At 45.7% G+C, this 21,929-nt stretch overlaps 2 protein-coding genes across 6 annotated transcripts in view; both read right to left on the bottom strand.

The window, feature by feature from the left end:
* The window catches only part of LOC129831252 (nectin-2-like), a 93,230-nt gene extending 82,756 nt beyond the window's left edge, over positions 1-10,474 (bottom strand). For all 4 annotated transcript variants that reach the window (XR_008755689.1, XM_055894456.1, XM_055894454.1 and 1 more), the window contains exon 1: positions 10,042-10,474. Coding sequence is in view for 3 of the 4 variants with exons in the window: in XM_055894456.1 (XP_055750431.1) it covers positions 10,042-10,129 (88 nt within the window). In the remaining variant the exon portion in view is untranslated. The remainder of the gene's footprint in view (positions 1-10,041) is intronic.
* Positions 10,475-16,592: 6,118 nt separating this feature from the next.
* LOC129831251 (transcription factor 19-like) lies at positions 16,593-21,585 on the bottom strand. Of its 2 annotated transcripts, XM_055894451.1 has the most exons (4): positions 21,406-21,585; positions 19,873-20,490; positions 18,725-19,709; positions 16,593-18,527 (listed from the first exon to the last, which is right to left on the bottom strand). In XM_055894451.1, exons 2-4 carry the CDS (start codon positions 20,129-20,131, stop codon positions 18,206-18,208), a joined length of 1,566 nt encoding a protein of 521 aa, XP_055750426.1. In that variant the 5' UTR covers positions 20,132-20,490; positions 21,406-21,585; the 3' UTR covers positions 16,593-18,205. The 2 variants fall into 2 exon arrangements, with proteins under 2 accessions (XP_055750426.1, XP_055750427.1); XM_055894452.1 differs by having other exon boundaries at positions 19,873-21,585.
* Positions 21,586-21,929: the final 344 nt, after the last annotated feature.

Below are 21,929 nucleotides of genomic sequence, written 5' to 3'. Positions count from 1 at the left end.
AGAGAGAGAGAGAGAGATGAGAGAGAGAGAGAACAGGTGAGGTGTAGAGAGAGAGAGAGAGAGAGAGAGAGAACAGGTGAGGTGTAGAGAGAGAGAGAGAGAGAGAGAGAGAGAGAGAACAGGTGAGGTGTAGAGAGAGAGAGAGAGAGAGAGAGAGAGAGAGAGAGAGAGAGAACAGGTGAGGTGTAGAGAGAGAGAGAGAGAGAGAGAGAGAACAGGTGAGGTGTAGAGAGAGAGAGAGAGAGAGAGAGAGAGAGAGAGAGAGAGAACAGGTGAGGTGTAGAGAGAGAGAGAGAGAGAGGAGAGAGAGAGAGAGAGAGAGAACAGGTGAGGTGTAGAGAGAGAGAGAGAGAGAGAGAGAGAGAGAGAGAGAGAACAGGTGAGGTGTAGAGAGAGAGAGAGAGAGAGAGAGAGAGAGAACAGGTGAGGTGTAGAGAGAGAGAGAGAGAGAGAGAGAACAGGTGAGGTGTAGAGAGAGAGAGAGAGAGAGAACAGGTGAGGTGTAGAGAGAGAGAGAGAGAGAGAGAGAACAGGTGAGGTGTAGAGAGAGAGAGAGAGAGAGAGAGAGAGAGAGAGAGAGAACAGGTGAGGTGTAGAGAGAGAGAGAGAGAGAGAGAGAGAGAGAGAGAGAACAGGTGAGGTGTAGAGAGAGAGAGAGAGAGAGAGAACAGGTGAGGTGTAGAGAGAGAGAGAGAACAGGTGAGGTGTAGAGAGAGAGAGAGAACAGGTGAGGTGTAGAGAGAGAGAGAGAACAGGTGAGGTGTAGAGAGAGAGAGAGAACAGGTGAGGTGTAGAGAGAGAGAGAGAACAGGTGAGGTGTAGAGAGAGAGAGAGAACAGGTGAGGTGTAGAGAGAGAGAGAGAACAGGTGAGGTGTAGAGAGAGAGAGAACAGGGGAGGTGTAGAGAGAGAGAACATGGGAGGTGTAGAGAGAGAGAGAGAGAGTGAACAGGGGAGGTGGGGGGGCAAGAGAGAGAGACAAAGTGGAAGGGGAGCGTTTCGACATGGAGACAGGGGGTACAGAAGGGCCACATTTACACAAAGTACATTAATCTATGCCCGTTTAAGTATTTCATTTGAGGGCAAAAACGTTTGTGTGGGCATGACGTGCAGCCCCCCCCCCCCCCTTTACTCTTCTGCTCCCTCCCAAGGCGGTGTCTATTTAAATGTGTGTTTAAATCGGGGAGTGTCATAGCTCTAATCGCGGCTGGCGTCACAGCCTCCTCTTCCCCTCACTCTCCTCATCCCTCTGTCTGCTCACAGCCTGCAGCACATTTAGCTGGTCTCTGGGAGAGAGCAGGAGAAAAGAGAGGGAGAACAGAGAGGGAATAAAGTAGTCCCTCTGCCCCGGAGCGCCGGGCCTAGTGATGATGATGAATTAATGAAAATCGCTGACAAACTCTTGGGCTGCAAACGAGTGTAAGCACACGCAGAGGGGACGTGACGAAGGGCAAAAAAAGCAAAAAGCATTGCGTCTGGATATAGGAATGAATAGAGTTGGGCCACAGCCAACCGGGCGGCGCCTGAGGGGGTTTGGGGGATACTCCGGGGAGATGATTCCAGAGGCAGAACGTGGACGCATGCCCAGAATACCCCCCCCCCCCCCTTCAGCTCCCCAAAATACTGGCACGCGCTGCGCCCATGCACACAGAGTAATCATAAACACAGCTCGGTTGCACCGCGAGGCCCCAATAAAGGGGGGGAACTGGGGAAGGAAAAGGCCCTCGGGGGGCCTGCGGGGTGGTTTTTAGTTCAGGGGAGGTCTTCAGCAACACGCACTAATGCTCTCCACAGGCAGAATGTGCAGCGATACGGCAAATAGCAAAGCTGGACAGAATTATTCTTATTTTATTTTTTTCATAGGTCTTCACTCATCCGGTTTCTTCAGCGACAACTCCAAGGCACAAACCCCCTCAGAGTCTTCGGGCATCACATTCTCCTCAGGTTTCTCCAGTCGTCGTCCGCCGCCGTTTTCCGTCCAAGGGAGACACCGGCGCCCAGTCCACCGTTACCTTATCCTGTCTGACCTCCGTTGACCTCTATCTGGTATGTGTCACTGTCTTCTCTTCCCACACATGGAGAGCGGTCTGATTCGACCTGACAGCTCAATACTGTCAGGGCTCCATTAAGACAGGAAACCATTTTGATTTGGCACCAGGTTCCTCACTGAGAGGAGAGAAAAAACATGGTCGATTTGCCCTCCATTGTCGTGTCGCTGGGAGAGCTCTTCTAATCTGGTGGCAATTCTCATCCTGGGTATATAATTAGCAACTGAGTGGAAAAGGTCACGGAATTCAGGGGCTTTTACCAGACGCAAGGAAATAAAAGCAACGATTGTTGGACGACTGCGCGGGTTTGGGAAGTCCCTTGGGATTGCGTAGTCGGCCTTGACTTCGTCGGTGCACTATCATCATTAGCACCATTGTTATTTCCATACATTAACAGGGCGGCTTAAATATTTATTTTTTTTCCCCACCCACATGGATAACATTTAATTCTCCGCAGTCGTGCTGGCCTTGAGAGTTAATGAATTTGTGCTACGTTGCTCTTACAGAACTGTTAGTTGTCCTTATAAAAAGAAAGTGGAATACTACACACCCTCTCTCTCTCTTACCTATTGACGATACCTCTCTACAAACGCGGTTTCTCTAAACCAGGTCCAGCCCGAGTTCCTGTCGCTACAGTACATTCTAGATATAGAACAGGGATAGATGTGCCGTGGCCACAAGGACCATTGTTGGAAACTGAATAGCATCGGAGTGAAGCCCACTTGTCCTTCACGCCATAATGGAAGAACATTTACACAAGGTCTACTGATCACGGCGACAGGCTGGGGGCCACGCAACAAACACAGTGACGGTCTAATGGGGTCAGAACCCCAGCAAAGTAAATATTCACCTCCATTCATGAGTGGCAACAACAAAAAACAGGCGTCTCCTCTCTGGAGTGCCGTTTCGCAGGATAAAACACACAACCTAAGAGAGACACACAAAGGCTGATCTGGATCCAGATGTGTATTTATCGTCAATGAATCCCAAGGGCTACAGTTCGGGGCAGGGGAGAACTGATCCCAGAACAGCGGGAGAGCTTGTCTCGCACAGGTTCGGCACTCAGGCTTCAATGGACTCTCTCTCTCTCAAAATGCTCTGTCACAGTGATGGTGGGCGGGAGAACCTTCGCAGTCTATTCTGTCTGTAGAGGCCAGGGCTCCATTTTTCCAAATAGACTACATGATGAATAGGACAGCAGATGACCTGTCACACAGTCCACGGCGCAGGGCTTTGTGGACTTCCGAAGGCAGGAGGGCAAAGGGCACCAGGTAGGAAGTCGTACCTCAAGGACAAGTCTGTCTAGGTCCGCCGGGTCATCTTTTAAAAATGTCCGCTCAGTGCAGACACACCCTATATACACACACAGTACAATCCCCCCCCCCCCTACTAAAGTCTGCAGTCTGAGTCAGGCAGCAGTAGGGGTTCTGAGAGGCTCTGACACGCCACGTTAATTAATCATCAAACGCGACACTGCAATTAGTCTGTGCTACATTGTTCTGATTTATGGTGCAAAGACAATGTTTGAGCTGGCATACGTTTTCAGGCAGAAGAAATACTTGTTTTTTTATATCTTCATTCATTATGAACGGGGAGACGTGTCATCTTGGCTACGGGTCTAAGTGCTGAAAAGAGGCACGCTATTGAAAATCTATTTTTGATTTTTTTTTTAAAGAAATATTAATTGTAAGAGGAAATTAAAATTAGATTAGCAAACACAGACCAGCAAGAACAGCGACTGAACAAACACTACTAACTGTAATCATCGTTGGTCGTTATGGGGTATCAACTGCAGGGGCCTTTTCTCAGTGAACTCTCTCTCTCCCTGAACACACAAACACAGCATTGAGAGGGAACAGCGAGGACAATGTAGAGCGAGACAGCTGCAACATCACGGCTGGAGGGGGGGGGGGGGGGGACCGGAAACTCCTCAGGGGAAGATAGTTCAAATAAGCACTTCTTCCAGCCTTTTGCACTATGATATCTGGGTTCAACAACTCAGGCTGAAAATCATGTGTCAGAATGACAGGAGCAGACAAATAATCTATGACAGAACCGGGAAATTCGAGAACGAGATATGGAGGGCGAGTAGTGTATTCTCTGAGATATTATTGCATCATGTCCATAGTTTGGCAAAATCAGGGCATATTGATCAAGACAAGACGGTAAACTCAATTGAATTGAGCAGGAGGAGAGGGAAGGGGAGAGGAAGTGAGACAGTCCAACTAATCTGCTCTGCTGTGTGTAGACGTCTAGACTCGGGGGGGGGGGGAGTGTGCAGAGGAATGGCTTGAAAAGATAGGAGAGAGAGAGAGAACAGGGATGAATAAGGAAATGGTGGCTGGAGAGGCCGAGTACAAAGAGAAAGATTGGACGTGGCGAGAGGTGAAGAGAGAGAGAGAGAGACGGCAATAGATGGAGGCTTGTGGCCTCGGTCTGAGGGTCACCATTACAGATAAGCACTCAAATAAACATGACCATGCCTGACCCGCTCAGTCACCGAGTCAGCGAGAGATGGAGGGATTTCGGGGGGAAAATATGAAAAGAGAGAAAGGATCAACGCAACAGAGAGAGCCAGGGAGGGTGCCAGGGATTCATCTTAGAGGACGGGCTTTAATGTGTGAGGGAGAGACAGAACGGGAGTTGGAGAAAGACAGAGGGCAGAAAGCCAATTTCGCTGTTCACAAGTAATCACGCTGGTAAGCCTTTTACAGGAAAAGAGGGCGAGATATGTTTTTTTTTTGGGACAGTCATTTCAGACAGCATTTCTCAGCACTGAGCAGACACTCGGCAGACTGTGGAGCTTGCTTAACGTCGACAATAAACCAATCAATAGAAACCAATTCCTGCTATCGAGGCACATTATGCCTGGCTGGAGCATAAATTCCTGGGAAAATGTTGGATGAAACTTTTATTAATCACCTTTGCGCGGGCCAAGGAATCTGTTGCATGCCTTAAAGGCACAAGTTAACACCTTCCCGTTACTCACTGCTTATCTGGTCACACTTTGAACAGAGAGTGGGAGACGTGAAAGAGAAAAGATTGAGCACAAGAGAGATCATGTGCTCTGCACTGGTTCCCCCAGCACTGGTTCCCCCAGCACCGGTTCCACCAGCACCGGTTCCCCAGCACCGGTACCCCCAGCACCGGTACCCCTGCATATAGCCTCGCCATTGTTATTTACTGCTGCTCTTTAATTATGTGTTACTTGTATAATATATTTTTTTTTTTTTGGGGGGGGGGGGTTCTTAAAACTGCATTGTTGGTTTAAGGGCTTGTAAGTAAGCATTTCACTGTAAGGTCTACACCTGTTGTACTTGGCACATGTGACAAATACAATTTGATTTTGAGAGAGAGAGAAGATGGAAGACAAAGAGGAAGGGAGGGATGATGAGCATAAATGCAAGAGTGGAGAACGACAGCAGCGAGGAGAGAGGCTGAGAGAGCGATTATGTTAAACAACCCTGCGAACCACCGTAATCATGCCGTCTCGCTCCACTGGCCATATAAGGCAACGGGATGAGTGAGCGAATGGGTAACCTTAACCTGTATTGATTCAAAACCCTTGCTACAGTGCTTTCCAGACAAACAATATATTTGCTGTGGACGGAAACCACCGCATACACAAATACACACAAACAGTTGCCAATGAACTTGTGAACCTTGCTGCGAAGCTAATCTGGAAATTCTTCAAATTCAGCCAGAAAGGCAGATGACCTCCAGCATTGGGGAAGCTTGCATTCTGATCACCAGGGGCGACGCGATGAGCGTCACACCATGTGACACACACCAACTGAGCGATAGTGACTGATGATGATGATGATGGAGGTGGGAGGCCTGCCATGTCTTCCCTTTGGCAGAGTCCAGCCTGCATCATCTGTGAGTCACAGACAGACAAAAACCTGAACGGAGGAATTCATGCCATCCCCTTCTGTAATCCACCCAACAAACAAGCTGGCCAGGGGGAGCTTGGATAAGGAGGCGTAACGCGCTGTGGGAAAGCAGGCGCGCCAACGACGGCGTTACTGCCATGCCTTACATAGCATGCAGTCACCGTGGCTTGTTGTGGTGCTCCTCGGAATACGGCACCGGGTTACGTACTGCATATCAGCTGGTGAGAACAACCAGTCTGTGGAGGGTCGCTGCCATTACCACTTATTCTAGGTCGGTGAAATGGTACACACTAAAACGCCTTAACCGTTTTCCCTCTAACGTGCCGTCATAAGCCTCGTGTGTCTTCCTCCATAGTCTCCAGTGGACACAGTCCAAGGAGGAGGCATCCCGCTCCCTCTGACACGCTCCGGGCGGCTGATTCAGAGAAAACCAGAAGCATTTTGACACTCAACAGAGAGTGGCAGTGTTCGCAGTGCAATAAACTCAGACGCTATAGAAAGTTCCAGGAATAGCGAGCGGTTGGCAATTCCCCAAAAACTTGTCAAGTTCAATATGGAGGCTACATGGTGTTATTCCGATCGTTCTGTGTTCCAGTTGGATCAGATCATCCTGTGTCTGATTAACTGTGTTCAGCGCCATGTGCTGGATGATTCTGCCAGCCTCCTGTGTACGAATGTGTGATGCTAAAAAACAGTAAGTCACCTTAGTATGTGCTCACATTTCCCACCCGTTAAACGGTCTTAACTATTTAAACATTTGTATAGGCCTGGGTTTTATACGCCAGGTACATCGGATTGGGCCTACTAGAAATGGCATGCAAAAAATGCAACGGAGCATACTTGAAAAGAGAATGCACCTTATTAGCAACCTCTGCGGCAATATAAGTCACACCCCCCCCCCCACAAAGTGATCTCCATAGAAACCTCCCGCGCTATTAGGCTCTCGTCACATTTCTAAAAGCCTCTGCACTGAAAATAGACTCTGGGGTTAAGACTGTCGGGCCTAGACATGCCTGTCAGTTTCATTTGCCAAACGGATGCAACATTTATGTTTTTGTTTGCTACCAAAGACAACATGGGGCATTTGCCACTATTAGAGATAAAATAAAAAACATATATTTTTCGCTCAGAGTCATAAAAATGCATCCTGGCTAAAATGCATGTTTTCCATGCACGTCATTTTATTCCATTCCCTTTTTTTCTTGGATGCCTGGGGTTGAGGGAGCTGCACAAATTAAAATCAGAAGGCGAAGGAAGTGGTAATAAGATCTCTCTACAGGAAGCAACTAGATCCATTTGTGTTTAGTCCTCAGGTTCAAGTTGCCTATAGACTCAACAAAAGTGAACTGATACTAAAGCGGTGGAAAAATGTGCCGGTGCTCAGCTCGTTTGATCCAGACCAGAGACCATAGACCGTCTATTACATATCATAGAGGGGTTACGACCTCGACCGTGAAGATAAATCAGCATGTGTTTTTGTCATGCCTTTCAACAGCCAGACAGAGCGGTCCCCAGGTCTGCAGAGACTAAATGTCGTGATGAAGTGCTTGAAGGAAAGCACACTGAAGTGGTGAGGACAAGCATTGTGCTGCAGCTGTCAGGCACAATTTTCAAATCAACCCCTGGAATTGCTGAGGGATATAAAAGTAATTAATAAGGCTTGCACTGGCCCAGCGAAAAAAAAATGATAATTATATTCTGTGTCTGTTTTAAATAGAGAAGTGCTGCGAATACATTTTCACCCCGACACTGGCTGAGAGAGATGTTGGTGTGTAGAATGAGAATGACATGTTTAACGCAGGAGAGTCGCAGGGAGCCAAGTCAGACATTCTGATTTAGGCAGAAGGCACATGGACGGGCGACAGAAGAGTTGTTTTCCTAGCCCACTCAGAAAGCCATCTCTTTAGCCTCCGTTTTATCTCAAACTGCAGGTGGGTGGAGAGGTTTTTGAAGACCGGGGAAAAAAAAAAAAAAAAAATCGGTAGCTTATCTGCCACCATCTCGGTGGCATCAGCAAGAGGGGTTGACCTAGCCAACTTGCTGCAAACGATTTAGAAGTTACTCAAACGGTGGAGAGGGCATTTATTTATGATGTACACATCTCAATCGAATCTCATTACTCCTCCGTAAGACTACTCATGTATGATTCTATTTGCATTCGTTAACGCACGTAATTTCTTCACCTATTTATGCGGGTGCAGTTCTATTCCATTTCCCTGCAAGACTATCTGGGTTATTCCACAGTCATCCTTGGAGACGGTTTACTGTTAATAAAAAATGTATTAAAATGATTTTCTTTTGATAATGCTGTTATAATAGGAGTTGGTTATTGTCTTTGAACACACCTGAAAACCTCTACATGCAAGAAGGAAACGGTGGATACATTCCCCTACAGCGAGAGGCCTGATTTGGCTGAGCTGAGGACGTGCAGGGACTTTTGTCTAAACATTTTCGCAGTTTGCGTTCCCCACCCCCTCTGCCAGAGTCTCTGACAAACCAGACATCTATAAACAATGGGGCCCAGAACTCAGGGGGGAGATGGAGGGGGTATTGGGCCTTTTAATTCACCAATGACTAAAGCCGCTCCAACAAAGGGCCCGGACGGGAGCTGGAGCGGTCTGAAAATAGGCTAGAGAGAGAGAATGGGCATGCTGTGAAAGGGCTGGATTTTTTTTTGGTGTGGGTGTGGGTATAGGATGGGGGAGTGTTTGTTATATTAAGTGCATTCGTGATGCTTTAAAATGTTGCTTGAGCTCTGAAATCGTGAACATTCAGAAATGGTTTCGCTTCACTTCATACTGTCAGGTCTTAATATACTGACACCTGTTTGTAAGGATTTGTTTGGGCATAAAAAGAGCAAGAAGAATTCCTAGAGAACTGGAATATGCTTTGGGTTCCGAAAAAACATGACAGCACACAAAGCGTATTTATTTTTTCACAACCCTGGCCTGAATTCAACATTTATCAAATAGAACACTAGCAACAGCCAAGATGGACACCTCAATTCCCCAAAGTCATGCCTGCCAGTAAGAAGTATCAATGATAACCAGCTCAAATATATTTGACCTATAAACCCATGCAAACCTCTACCCAGAAACTCATAATATGATTAAAAGAATCAGGCTACAGTAATGGAAACACATAGACTAGGGCTACGGAACACTGTGCGATCAACCAGCAAATCCCTCACAAATCAAATAGCCCTAAACCCTAACAGGCTACAAACAAGACAGCTGTACTCTCTCAGGTCAAACACCAGTCCAACCTTATGTGACCTCATACTGTCTTTTTCATATCCATACTCGGGTTTTGATAGTTAGGCTTGCAGTCAATGCACTCTTCAATTGTGCTGTATGCAGGTGAGTTCATGGATACATGACACTTGCCATTGTTATACGGCTAAAACAAAGAAGTGTTGAGGGTATATGTAGTTACCATCTTCCTTTGTAGTTAATTCAGTTACCATCTTAATTTGACAGTGAAGATTTGGGGCTACGATAGAGGACACCACACAACACGACCCCATAACCATTTGTATTGGCTGACTGTTGTTGTACAGCAACACCCGTTTTCTTATTTTCTGACTTCATTTCTGCTCGTGTAAATGATCAGCTAGATCACTATTGTCTGAATGAAACATGTTACCTGAACAGATCTGAAGAAACCAAAACAGACCTGAAGAAATCAACCGGGGAGTAGAAGCGGAACATGCACACCGGTAAGGTGATTCAGAACAATCACACCTGCTGTCTAAGCGCTCTGAGAAATAAATACCCACGGGAGGCCACACCTTGCATGCATAACATGGCGTACCAAAACTCGGGATAAAAGGCACCAGACGGTATTGTGTACAAGTCAAGTCCCACAACAGGTATTGAGAAATCCACCACCGCCACCTCTGAAATCGTGTATGACCGTGTGGGTGACCCACACAATGTGCATGCTTTTCACATGGGACGGTGGATGGCTCATGTCTGTTTCCCGATACCGAACCTTTGAATGAACGTGACCCATAGTAACAGAGAAAGAACACGCAGAGAGAGGTAGGCTAATAAAATAACCTGAGATGACAGAATAGAAGTAAATGTTCATGTTTCTTACCTTCAATAATCAGAAGGATCGCTGCTATCACCAGCAAACTGTTTTTCGTTGGTGATACGGGGCAATGTTTAGCGTAGTCTCTCGCCATTCTAAAAAGACGGGGTGGACATGAAATCCCCACCACCACACCAGAACGCAATGAATATTCCTTGACTGATTTCTCAGGGGGGAAATCTAATAGGAATAAACCGCAAAGCAGACCGGAGTCGGTAAGTTATGGGTACGGACCGTTTGCTCTTCAGTCCGACGTCTTATTTCCTCGATTTCAAATTACAGTGACTCTTGACAGTCGCACAACAGCATTCAAAACCCCTCCCCGTGTGGGGCGGACGTAGCGCGTACAGGTAGAGGTCTACGGTGTGTTTGTTGCTGTTGAACGGGAAGAAAGTAACGATAGTGTTCCACTCAGCGTTCCCACGCATTCTGGGAGATGATTGTGATGTCACAAAATCGTCACAATAAACCACCAAAACGATCTGAGAAGTTAAGAAAATAAATGTGTCTCTAAAACTTCAACATAGGAAAGCATACAGACATTTTTTTTGTATTATTCCAATAGAGAACATTCTTTCTTATTTCACTGACCTATATGGTTTGTGGATAAATATAGGTCTCCATAGAGATCCATTTTCTCTCTATTTTATATACATTTTTCCCTGTATGATATGGCATGAATGATATCACAGTGGCGGGCTACACAGTGGATAATTGGGCTATTTTGAGTGAGCGGCAACAAATGATTAATATGTACTGTATATGCTGAGACCACAGGTTGAAAGGCAGCATAGATAGATATCAAAATGCTTCCGTTAAATTGATCACCACCAACTTTCCCACCACCAACACTCATTACTATGAAGCATAAAATTCAGGAACGTCCTCAAAATAATATTTGCAGAACAAATATTATAGCTGACCAGCTGTTTCATAAGATTTTGACTTTCATAAAAAAATATATATATACATATTTTTTTTTGTCATTTAGCAGGCGTTCTTATCCAGGGCGATTTACAGAATTGAGTGCATACACATATTAATTTAAATCCTCCGTTGATCAAAGGCACTCACCAATAATATTAATAAGGGCAACTAGTAAAAAAATAGGGTGCATTTGACAATTAGTTGCTTGATTTTCATCATCAACAACCTGCACAAAATGTGGAATTCAGTCTATTGATGATTATAGACTGGTGTTGTTCGTCCTAACGTAATTTCCCAACTTGTATCCAAGATGTCACCTATTTAAATATCTATGCATAAACACGCCTTCATAACCTCCTTATGTATGTATACATGTGGCTCAGAGGAGAATGTTGCCTCAGAATATGGCCCTGTGATTGGTATGGCCACAAGCTGTGAGATACTTTGCTATTAGCAGCTCATTATCATAGTGTTCACCAGCTGACTCTCTGCCTTAGCAATACTCTCAATCAAATAATTAATCGTGGTGGAGCATCGAAAACCTTCTGTCCTCTAAACTAGTGACCACCCCGTGTGTGGGTGTACACAGCATACAAATCACCAACTACAGTGTGCCATCTGTTGTCAATTTGATGTAATTGCGGCCACATCCACCGCCTTGAGTACAGGTCGTCCTGGCCTTGGCTCCTCAATCTCCTTCCAGGCAGGAAAATAAATCAACTACCACCCCCTATCTGGCTGTCAACTCAGACACCTATTGTGTTATTTACCCAAGATGCTTTGTTCCACCGCTGGAGCTAGGCAAGCTAGCAAAGTGCTCTCTCCCTCATTGTTTCCTTTGTACAGGAGTCCATGAATTGTATATGTGGTCCTCCGTTTTCACTCCCATCCCAACAAGCCCCAAGGCCCATATGGTTGCCATCTGATTTGTGTGGAAATAGATTTGTATGTTTTTCTAAGAGGGAAGGGAACCCGCAGGTTGCCAGATAATCTTTCAATCTGCAAACATGTGGAGCGGTGGGTGAGAGGTGGCTGTCCATCACGATAAGGAGCCTGCCGACATGGCTGAGATTGGAGGTTGAACACAACAAACAGCAGGAGGCCAAAGCTGAGCTGGATGCCATCATTGTGCCTGGGCAAAATGGAGGCAATGTTCACCATCACTCAACCAAGGGTAGATTGGGCTGGCCATGTCATCTGCAACATCTAGCCGGCACAAATGTAGGTTTAAAGGGTCTTAGTCAAAAAGGATTCTTAACTTTAGCCCTGGGGTTTATTAGGGTTTGTGTTAAGGTTATCTCCATGGAGACCAAGGGGGGGAGGGGGCAATAAAAGTTATTACCTCCAATTACCTCTAGATATTGTCTTAGATGTGCTGGTGAACTTTAAACACTGAAATAATGCACTGTTCAATGGGCAATCTTTTTCAACTAATAAAATGTGCCTTTCTGACCCAAAACTCTGCCAATTGTCTGAATGGCACTACTGATTACTCAACCCAACATTCCGCAGGGAGGCTTCAATGGAAGACTAGTCCTTCCACGGTGACATGCAGACCAACAGAAAGACCATGCCTATAGTATCTCTGGAAAACAAACTGCCCGTCAAAAATCTGATTTGCTAAAACCATGTCATCAAAAGAGACGACTACAGTAAATGCATCTGAGGTTTGGTAGCCTCTTCCGTCTCCCCCTCTCTCGGCCAGACCATGTCCGTGCCATTTGAGAAATTGCCCCTGTGGCCAGTGATTGGCTCAGAGGAATCAGATTGATTAAACAAGCTGTCGCTTAATGTGATCGTGTGTCAGTCGGAGCGACACGTTTGCCGCCGTAAGTCTTCGCCGTGGCAGCCTGCTTCATTTTGTTGAAGTGTTGATCTCACACCTCCTCTCTCCTCCTCCCGCCATATTTTCCCTCCCCACGATGACTTCCTTCGTCCCCCTTTCTTTTCATGCCATCATTAGAGTTGAACCCTCTCCCTTTCCCCCTCCCCTATTAGCTGAGCTGTAGCTAAGTGTTGCTTCAGTAATGGTACTCCAAGGGAGCAGCAGATAGTTCTGTTCGCTTTAATTAAAGACATTAAAGGGCTGGAGAGACATGGAGCCCCGGGGAGGAAGGGTTCTCACCCCTCCTGAAATACTCTCTCTTTCTTCCCCTCCCGCTCTCATTCTATCTTTCATTCTCTCCCATCTCTCTCTCCCACTCTTTTCTCGTCCTCTTCTGCTCTCTGTTTCTCTCTCGGTGTCTCCGCCACCTCATCCCTGGTGTTCTCCGACTCATGAATATCTTCATTAGTTTAGTACCGTGGACTTTGTTTACAGTTAATTAGTGTTTTCCCTGCTCTTTTATTTCCAGCACGCTTGTTGCCGGATTTAAGAAGTTGTGTGGGTTTGAGTTCCAGGCACAAGGGTGGTAGCTGTGTTTTTGTGAATATATACTGAGGCCCTCGTGTGTGCATCATTTGTCTCACCTTAAGTGTATACATTCATGTGACACACACAGAGAGGCTTTTGTCCTCATACTGAGAGAGCCTCTCCTAGAAGTCGTTGTTGCATCTGGTACGTCTTGTTTCTCCATGTTTTGCCATTTTTTTTACACGTTTCATTTGCATCTGTTCTGTTCCCTGTACGGTGTCGCTGGCCCCTGTTGGTGTGTCCACTCATCCACTCCTCATCCACAATGCACAGCTCACACGCAAACACAATGGCAGGCAGGCGCTCTGATTGTCTCACATCCGCTCAACACTCCTCCAGAAATAGAAAGCCGGCTCCCCAGGGGGAGAACACAATGTTTGGAGGACAGATTAAAGGGGGGAGAGCTCATTGAGGCAGGGGCTGGCTGGCTGGCTAGATGTGTGAGTCTGGCGAGATTGCCAGTCCGGTTTAATTTCCTCACATTCTCTCCCAGTGTGAGAGAGCCTGTGGGTTTTACATCCCTTGTACTTGACACATGTCCGCTGTTTGGCCCCTCTGCCATGTGAAATAGTAGGCATTTTACTCCCATCACATATAGACTTAGCTAAAACAATTACTGAGAATGGATTGAGACACGAATACTCATTTATGTAAGCAGCAGAGCGGATGCTGAGCAAGTGTATCACATAATTGGCAGTTCAACAGCGGTTTACCCTTGTGGAAGACTAAGTGGGCACTCCTTCACAGTCTGCAATAAAGCAACCTGCCATTGCTACCATTTACTTTTATCCACTGAGTCTCAACTCAATTGTTATGACTCAGAAATAGCCATGTGGGAAAGTGAGATGGGAGCCTGTTGATGACAACAAACATACATTTGTTTTGTATTGTTAACCCAATGACCCCAGAATTCACCAACACAGACCCCATAGGTGCAGTTAAATACAATCTTGTTTTCATATTAAGATTCACGATAATAACTATTCTAGGGGCGTTAACCTCACGGCCCCAGATCACTCAAACACCCAGAAACTAGAGGGTTGATATAGCCAAGTTGTTTTGAATTATAATCAACTGCTCTTTGTGATGTTAACCTCACGACCCGTAGATCACTCAAGATGTTACAGTGCAGATACAAGCTGGACTGGAGACTGATGGTTATTCTGTTCACCACCTGTGGACTGAGTTCAAAGAATGAAGCATGCCACCCACTGTGAGATGCTGCTGTGTGAGTGATGGCCTTTGTGTGTGTGTGTGTGTGTGTGTGTGTGTGTGTGTGTGTGTGTGTGTGTGTGTGTGTGTGTGTGTGTGTGTGTGTGTGTGTGTGTGTGTGTGTGTGACTGGTCATTTCATTGCATGTTGTGATACCAGTACAGTATGTGTTGTATGCTCAGGCAGCATGTTAAAGCCTCTCTGATGAGCCTAACAACAGATAGGCTGCCATTAAAATGTCATGTCCAATTACTGCCACATTTACTCTCCCCTCCCTCTGACATCAGGGCCATCCATCAAAGTTGGTTATCTGTGACATAAAGCCTGGTCATGTGGAATGAATATCCCTCTATAACTGGCAAATTAGAAATGTGTAATAGGTGTTTCAGGCTGATTTGAACCTAAGTTAAGTATTTGACAACAATTTTGTGAGCACGAAACATGGCCATGAATGTATGAATGGACTATCTCTATCCCATTGCCCGCCTGTGGTGATGAGTAAAACAATTATTCTCCCCTCGGTTCTGCTAAACGTCATTTATTTAAACTTTTTAGAATCGTACTCTTAGAACCTGTTGTTACTGGCCGTGTTTTATTAATTATTGAGAGTTACAACTTTTAACTGGAAGCATTATAGCGCCGAGAGTTCTATAATGCTATCAGACATTTATTTTCATGGCCCATTAATATTGTTTGACTCTAATTGATACATTCATTAAATTGTTTACAAGGCTTACGAACAGTGGGCTCATTGTGTTTCAGGCACTTACCTCTCAGGCTGTACTATTCGGTAATAGGGTTTTCCCTCCTCTTCTGACTGGTGCTGGAGGCCCACCGAATCAGGGTCAGGATGGGGTCTGGAGGAAATAGTAAGCAGACAGGTTCTTGGGGGAAGTGGCAGCTGCTCCAGAGTGATCCCATTAGGCCTCAGTAAGCCTGTGTGTCAGTCACACCACACCTCTCAGGCACCAGAGCACGTATGGGTCAAACTCTCGCATCTGGACCTGTTTGGCTGGGGTGTCTGATAATATTCTGTGCCAATAAGTGTACTGTAATCCATCCATCCCAAGCCTATTTTGTCCCTCGCGGTAACTTATATCAATATTGAATTCTCTTTGAATTGTGTAATGAAAACATATGATTTTCAGTGAAAATAATTGGGAATGGCAGCATAAATATATCCAGACTTGGTAGTTTTATACCAGGCACTTATAAGTGATGTCAACAGCCAGAGTTAAAAGAACAACACAGCCCTCTGCTGGTGAAAAACAAAAACGCGAAATAGCTTTTTAGCTCAACGTTCTCATTAACACCCTCCCAATAACAGTATGGTATTTTCCCTCAGACTACAATTATTTGAGCCAAATAGATTTTCTTCTCACTACTGTCCCATTTCCAATCACCTCCATGGTTCCCAGAAGTAACACTTGTCTGTCGCTGTGGCTGGCCCAAAAAAAAGTGTTGCCATGGAAACACGGACAATGTAATTTTCGCCCTTGAGGGTCTGCCGGCGTTTCCCCCCTCTGTAATCTGTTTCCTCGGCCGTCTGTGAGTCTGTCTGCACATATCTGACTTGGTATCATGTTAACCAGGGCTCTAGGGCACACCTCACTAACCTGAGAGCAGACATGCTCCAATTGGAGAGAAAAAATCTGGATGAAAACCTATTATAAAGGCCAGAGAATGTTATCACGACCCAGAGCCATAGATGGATATGTACCCCAGAGGGCCGAAGTCTGAGTCATAGTAATATCATGGTGAATTGAAATGAAGCTTCAGCACACACGGGTGATCTTGATGCTCCATGAAATCTGAGAAGCTGTTGCGTCGAGATCCCTACTGTGCTAGTTTCTTTTCAATATAGTACCGTTTTTATCCAGGCACTTGGTAATTTAATAGCCCTTGGATGTGTTATACTTTCACAATAAGCATCATGGTGAACAGAACAGACTTGCGAACTACAGGTTGCAAAATATATTCCATCAATTTATTCCAAAAAAAAAAAAAAAGTCATACCTTTTATTTCTTCCCTGGTAACTTTCAAGACAAATACCAATAATCGGAGACATCCAACTGGGACGTGCCCTTACGCGCTGATCTTCTAATCATTAAAGTGAAGACTGTTGTTATACATCTGGTGGAGCAAACCCTACTCCTGGAGATCAAATGGGTGAGCAGGCTTTTGCTTCAGCCCTATTACATCTCACCTGTTTCAGCAGATCAAGGTCCTAAGGAGCAACTGATTACTACAATCAGGTGAGTTATAGGGCTTGAACAAAACCCTGCACAAGGGTAGCTCCACAAGAGTGTTGGTCACGCCTCCTCTACAACTTGATGAAGGTAAACTCCACCCACAAATCTTCTGGTATTTGTTTCATTAGTCCATTGTTGACATGTTTTGCTGGTCAGCAATCAAGGGGTGGCAGGTAGCCTAGTGGTTAGAGCGTTGGGCCAGTAACTGAAAGGTTGCTGGATCAAATCCCCAAGCTGACAAGGTCATTCTGCGCCTGATCTGTCGTTGTAAATAAGAACTTGTTCTTAACTGACTTGCCTTGTTGAATAAAGATTTCAAAATCATCCCTGTATGATTCATTTTGGAAAAATTGGTATCATACGATGCTAAATGCATCGTATGGGGATGATCTGTCATTTAAAAGTTACATATCTTGAAAACGTGATTGCTCACAAGCAAAACATTATGAGATTATGTCAACAATGGAACAAATACCAAAATAGTTTCTGGGTGGAGTTTCTCTAAATCTATGTGTGTTATGGACAGACATGCATACGGTACATACTGTTGCATACGGTTAGAGACGTAAATCAAAGTCATCAGCTTATGTTAATCAGAAGACAAAAAAAACAAGTCAGCATGTCATAGATCTGAATTCTCAAATATCAAAACAGCCTCTTATAGATTAAAACAACTACTAAAGACAGTAGGAACACAGAAAACCCATGCTCCTCCTTGCGTAAACATCTTTACTCAACGGGATAGAACCAAACTAAGCAAATCCTTGCTCAATTCATTTTTTTTGTGTGATGAGAGTATTGCAATGCATATTATGTTACTGCAGGTATGAATTTGGTGAATTCTCCAATACCACCTCCATCAGCCCCAATCAACAGCATGTTATTCACAACCCGATATCAAAGTACTTAGCACATGAATTTATAAACCTACTGTCTGTCACTGTACATGTACTTGTTTCCAGACTTATACTGTACACCAGAGAGTAGCCCTTGTGTAGCTGAAATAGTTCCAACGCAGTTAATTTCAGTCCCCGGGGTTTCCACTGCTAACCCGAGTCCTAGCTTTCACTCTTCGTCAAACAGTTGCGCAACAAAGCGAGTGTGGATGAACACTTTGAAAAATGTCAGTTTAGGACAGCCTCTAACTATCCCGTAGATGAGACCCACCCCACTGTCCATGACAGCCTCAGTCGCAACTAAAAACCTCCACAAACACTGTACAACATCTACTTTAAAAATCATACAATCCCCAATATACAACAATCGTCTTTATCTTTCTCCGTAAACAAGCCCCAAATTCACTGTGGTATGATTAAGGCATTTAAGTGTGTTCTAGTTTAGGGTCTGTGACCCACTCCTGCTGTATCAGCAGCAGCCACAGTGGAAGTCTGCGTTGGGGTCCAGCAGGAGGTTCTTGCGGTCGCAGTGCAGGCAGTCCAGGTGGTACCAGGCGTCGCAGTCGTCACACTGGACCCACTGCACCGTGTCCTGCTGGGGCAGGCGGCAGTTTGGTGCAGCACACGGCTCCACCCCCTGGGATACTACCCCCTCCTCTTCGTCTTCTGAGGAGGACGAGGAGGAGCTCGAAGAGGAGGACGAGGAGGATGTGGAGGAAGATGAAGAAGAGGAAGGAGGGGGAAGGGAGGGCCGCGGAGGGGGGTGCTTCCTTGGTCGGCCCCGTCGCTTGCTGGAGAGAGGAGAAAAGCAAGGTGTGAGTGTCACATTTGACTTTCAATATATTAACTCGATTTCACAAAAAAGATCATTTGAGAATGTGAAGAGAACAGAGCATATATATTTACAGGGAAGGAAAATGTACAATGAAAAAAAACACTAGAGAAATATCACTGTAGTTTGGATGCTGTCACATGGGGTCATTCTCACCCAGCCGTGACATGAAATCTGGCAAACTGCCCTGGCCGTCCTCTCTCCTCTTTGCAGATCCTAAGGGACGGGGACACCAGCGAGTAGCTCTCTCCTCCCACCACCATAGGGGAGTACACTGGGGAGCTGTGAGCCCGTCGCCTTCCGCGCCCAGAAGATGGCGGCGGAAAAATATTCTGCTGTCGAAACACAGAGACGTTCATATTTGGGCCAGTCCTTTGATGGTTTGGGTCGATCTCCCGCCTCTGATTGATGTTGAAGGATACGTGGTTGAGTTTGCCGTTAGCGACGATTGCGTGACAGTTTGCAATCGGTTTAGGCACAGGCTTCAGTTCAAACTGGCGTCGTACATCCTGGTCCGTTTTGGCTAAAGAAGCGTGGAAACCCTCAGACTCTGACTTGTAGAGGCGTCTTCTCTTCGTCCCTCTCTGGCCGTCCTTCACGCTTCGGTGGTTCCTGGCCTCGTCCGAGCTGTCATCCTCCAGAAGTACAGTGTGGGCTGACTTGCGCCTGCTCTTGGATGACGCCGGGAGTGACTTGGATGAGACCACAGAGGTAGTGGGTGGAAAGGGAGGAGGGGTGGAGGGCGGGACCAAGGATGTAAAAGGCGGGGAGGTGGAGTTTGGGTCTGTGATATTGCCGTCACTCCTCTTAAATGTCCAAGGACTCCCATTGATCTTGCTCAGGCTTCCAATGGAATTCAGAATGACAGTCGCCCTGTTGATTGACCAAGTGGAGAGATCCAAGTTGGCCACCGCCTTCCGGTCTAGGCTCGTTCTGATTCGGTTCTTCAGGTCGGAGGAGAAGGTGCCGGCCTTGGGGATGGTGATGGCGTCAAAGTCCAACGGCCGCACGCTAACCTTCTGGAAGAGAAAGTAGAACTCTGGGCTCTCTCGCTCTGATTGGCAGCCGAAGGTGAGTGTGTCACCATCTGAGAGCTCCCATTGGACACTTGGTTGCAGACGGACCTCATTCACCCAAGTACCTGGCATGAGAAGGTGGAGGAGAAAGCTCATTAGATGAAAGGCTTGTAGAATAGAGTTGAATGAGACCTAAGGAAACTAAACACAAGCGTGTGGAGTTGTAGAACATGTAGACAGTTTTTAACAAATAAATACAAAAGTACACTGTAACCATGTGGAACTCACCATGGCTGCTCCGGTCCTTTAGCTGCACCTTCCAGCCCCCCTCGGCCGCCCCCTCCACCTCCCTCTCAGCATGCAGCTCGGCATGGATCCGGGACACAGACGTAGAGTCCAGGGTGACATCACACAGCTCTGCCGCACGGCCCAGCCGAAACACTGAGTGAGTCAGCGCCGGACGGAACGTGTACAGGTCCTGAGCCGAATCTGTGGAGGACGAGCCGATTCTCAGCAGCTGGAAACACGGCTGGACTCCGGACAGCATGGCCACGACTCACCGATCCCCACCCCAGTCAGTGACAGATACTTTCTTACATAGAGCTTTCCATGGCTTAAATAGCACTTAAGTCAATAAATGTGATACAAAGCTGTCTGTAATGCTGGTAAAAGCTTTGTTCTTAGTATGTGGTGTTGAATGAATTTGAACAGAGTAAACATTAAAACTCTTGTTTTAACAGTGAAAGTTAAAACAAATGTTGTATACAATCTATAACCTGCACGGTTAGTTGCTGAGTAACGTCATCTAAATATCAGTTGTAATGCTAATGGTTACAGTTGACTAAGCTAACTAGTTCATAAATTGACACTAAAAGGCTGGGGGATAGAACTGGCAGCTTGAGGTATCTGAAAAGAAGAGGGAGATTCTAAGACAGCATGCCCATGATTCAACAAACTATATTTTGAAAGCGGAAGCAAAGTACTTTAAGCATATTTGTTCATTTCAGTCTCCTCCATCTCTCCTAACCGAAGTTATTTGTAAGGATTTTGTTTCTATTAATAACGTAAAATTAACAGTTGTACAGAAAGACTCATGTGAAGGTTAAATTACAGAGGAGGAACTTGTTGACGCAATTAAAGACTCTAAATCCGGGAAAACTCCAGGCCTGGATGGCAACTCCAGGTCTACAACAAAATGTCACATAGTGACCCCAAAAGGCTAGGGCCAGCTCTGACTGCATGTATTTGTATAAAGGTAGGTATGAGCCACTGTGGCCCCCTCATCATGAGTTCAGATTGTGGCCCCCACCCCCATCAAAGTTGCCCATCCCTGCCCCATCTAATGCATTCATCTGGATCTGAGGAAAGTTACATAAATGAAAAATATGCATCAAAATATACTTTTACATGTAGTTGAATAGTAGTAGGTGCTACCTTGGCGTTATGATCATTCACAAATATGATGCACATTGTTATATGAAAAAAAAAATTGCATGTAGATAGCTAATAGCTAACGTTACTGGATGCCTGACAGACAGTGTTCGTGATTTGCTCGTGTAGCTCAAGGCTCGTGCCATGCTATGGCACAGGGACAAAGCAGGGGACAGCAAGTGAATCACTTTTGTTAGCTAGCTAAATTACAACGACTAGTTTTGCAAAGATGACTCTACAAATGTCAACAAACTGTAATATATCGTTACACCGATTAAGAGGTGCATTTCATTAGGAACTCAAAATACACTACTAGGAAAAATTATTTCACAATCAAGGCGTAGACAGCTGGATAGTTCCTGTAAACCACATTGAAAGTCATAACTTTACCTCCACAAAAGTGGGTCGAATCCGGTGCACTTGAATTCTCTTCCACTGCCTAAATATGATGCTAAGGATGCCGATTGTTTAAAACTGTCGATATACTTTATTATTTTGATCACTTTTGACTTATGTCCAACTTAATCGTCGTTCTTGGCTAAACAGAGGTTTTCGCGTTCTTTTCGCCAGGAAGTCCTTTGAAATTTGGCGCGCCAGCCGGGCTTTCTTGCGCGAGATTCCACGCCACTTCCGCCCGCCTCCGTGCTGTCACTCACAGCTATGGCACGGTTTTTAATGAAACTCAGTCACTGCACAAAGAGGTAGCTACCTGCCCTGCTACTACATATAAAACTTGCAGGTTAGTTAGTTAGAACAGTGCACTGCAGCACCTGCTGTAGCTACAGATTGTAGGCCTACTACACCAGATAATGTTATATAACCAAAGATTTTTGGTGTCCATTACTAAATGTTACTGGTTTAACTAAACAAAACTTCTCCATAGATCTTTCAACTAGCCTGCATTTGGCAATAGG

This window comes from Salvelinus fontinalis, chromosome 32 (genome assembly GCF_029448725.1).
Source record: "Salvelinus fontinalis isolate EN_2023a chromosome 32, ASM2944872v1, whole genome shotgun sequence".
NCBI lineage: Eukaryota > Metazoa > Chordata > Actinopteri > Salmoniformes > Salmonidae > Salvelinus > Salvelinus fontinalis.
This window is presented reverse-complemented; position numbering and strand designations above follow the sequence as displayed.

Coding starts and splice junctions, on each gene's coding strand:
- LOC129831251 (XM_055894452.1), bottom strand. CDS start 20,131: ATGCTGTCCGGAGTCCAGCCGTGTTTCCAGCTGCTGAGAATCGGCTCG. Junction 19,710..19,872: donor AAAGGACCGGAGCAGCCATG/GTGAGTTCCACA, acceptor TTCTCATGCCAG/GTACTTGGGTGAATGAGGTC. Junction 18,528..18,724: donor AGATTTCATGTCACGGCTGG/GTGAGAATGACC, acceptor TCCTCTCTCCAG/CAAGCGACGGGGCCGACCAA.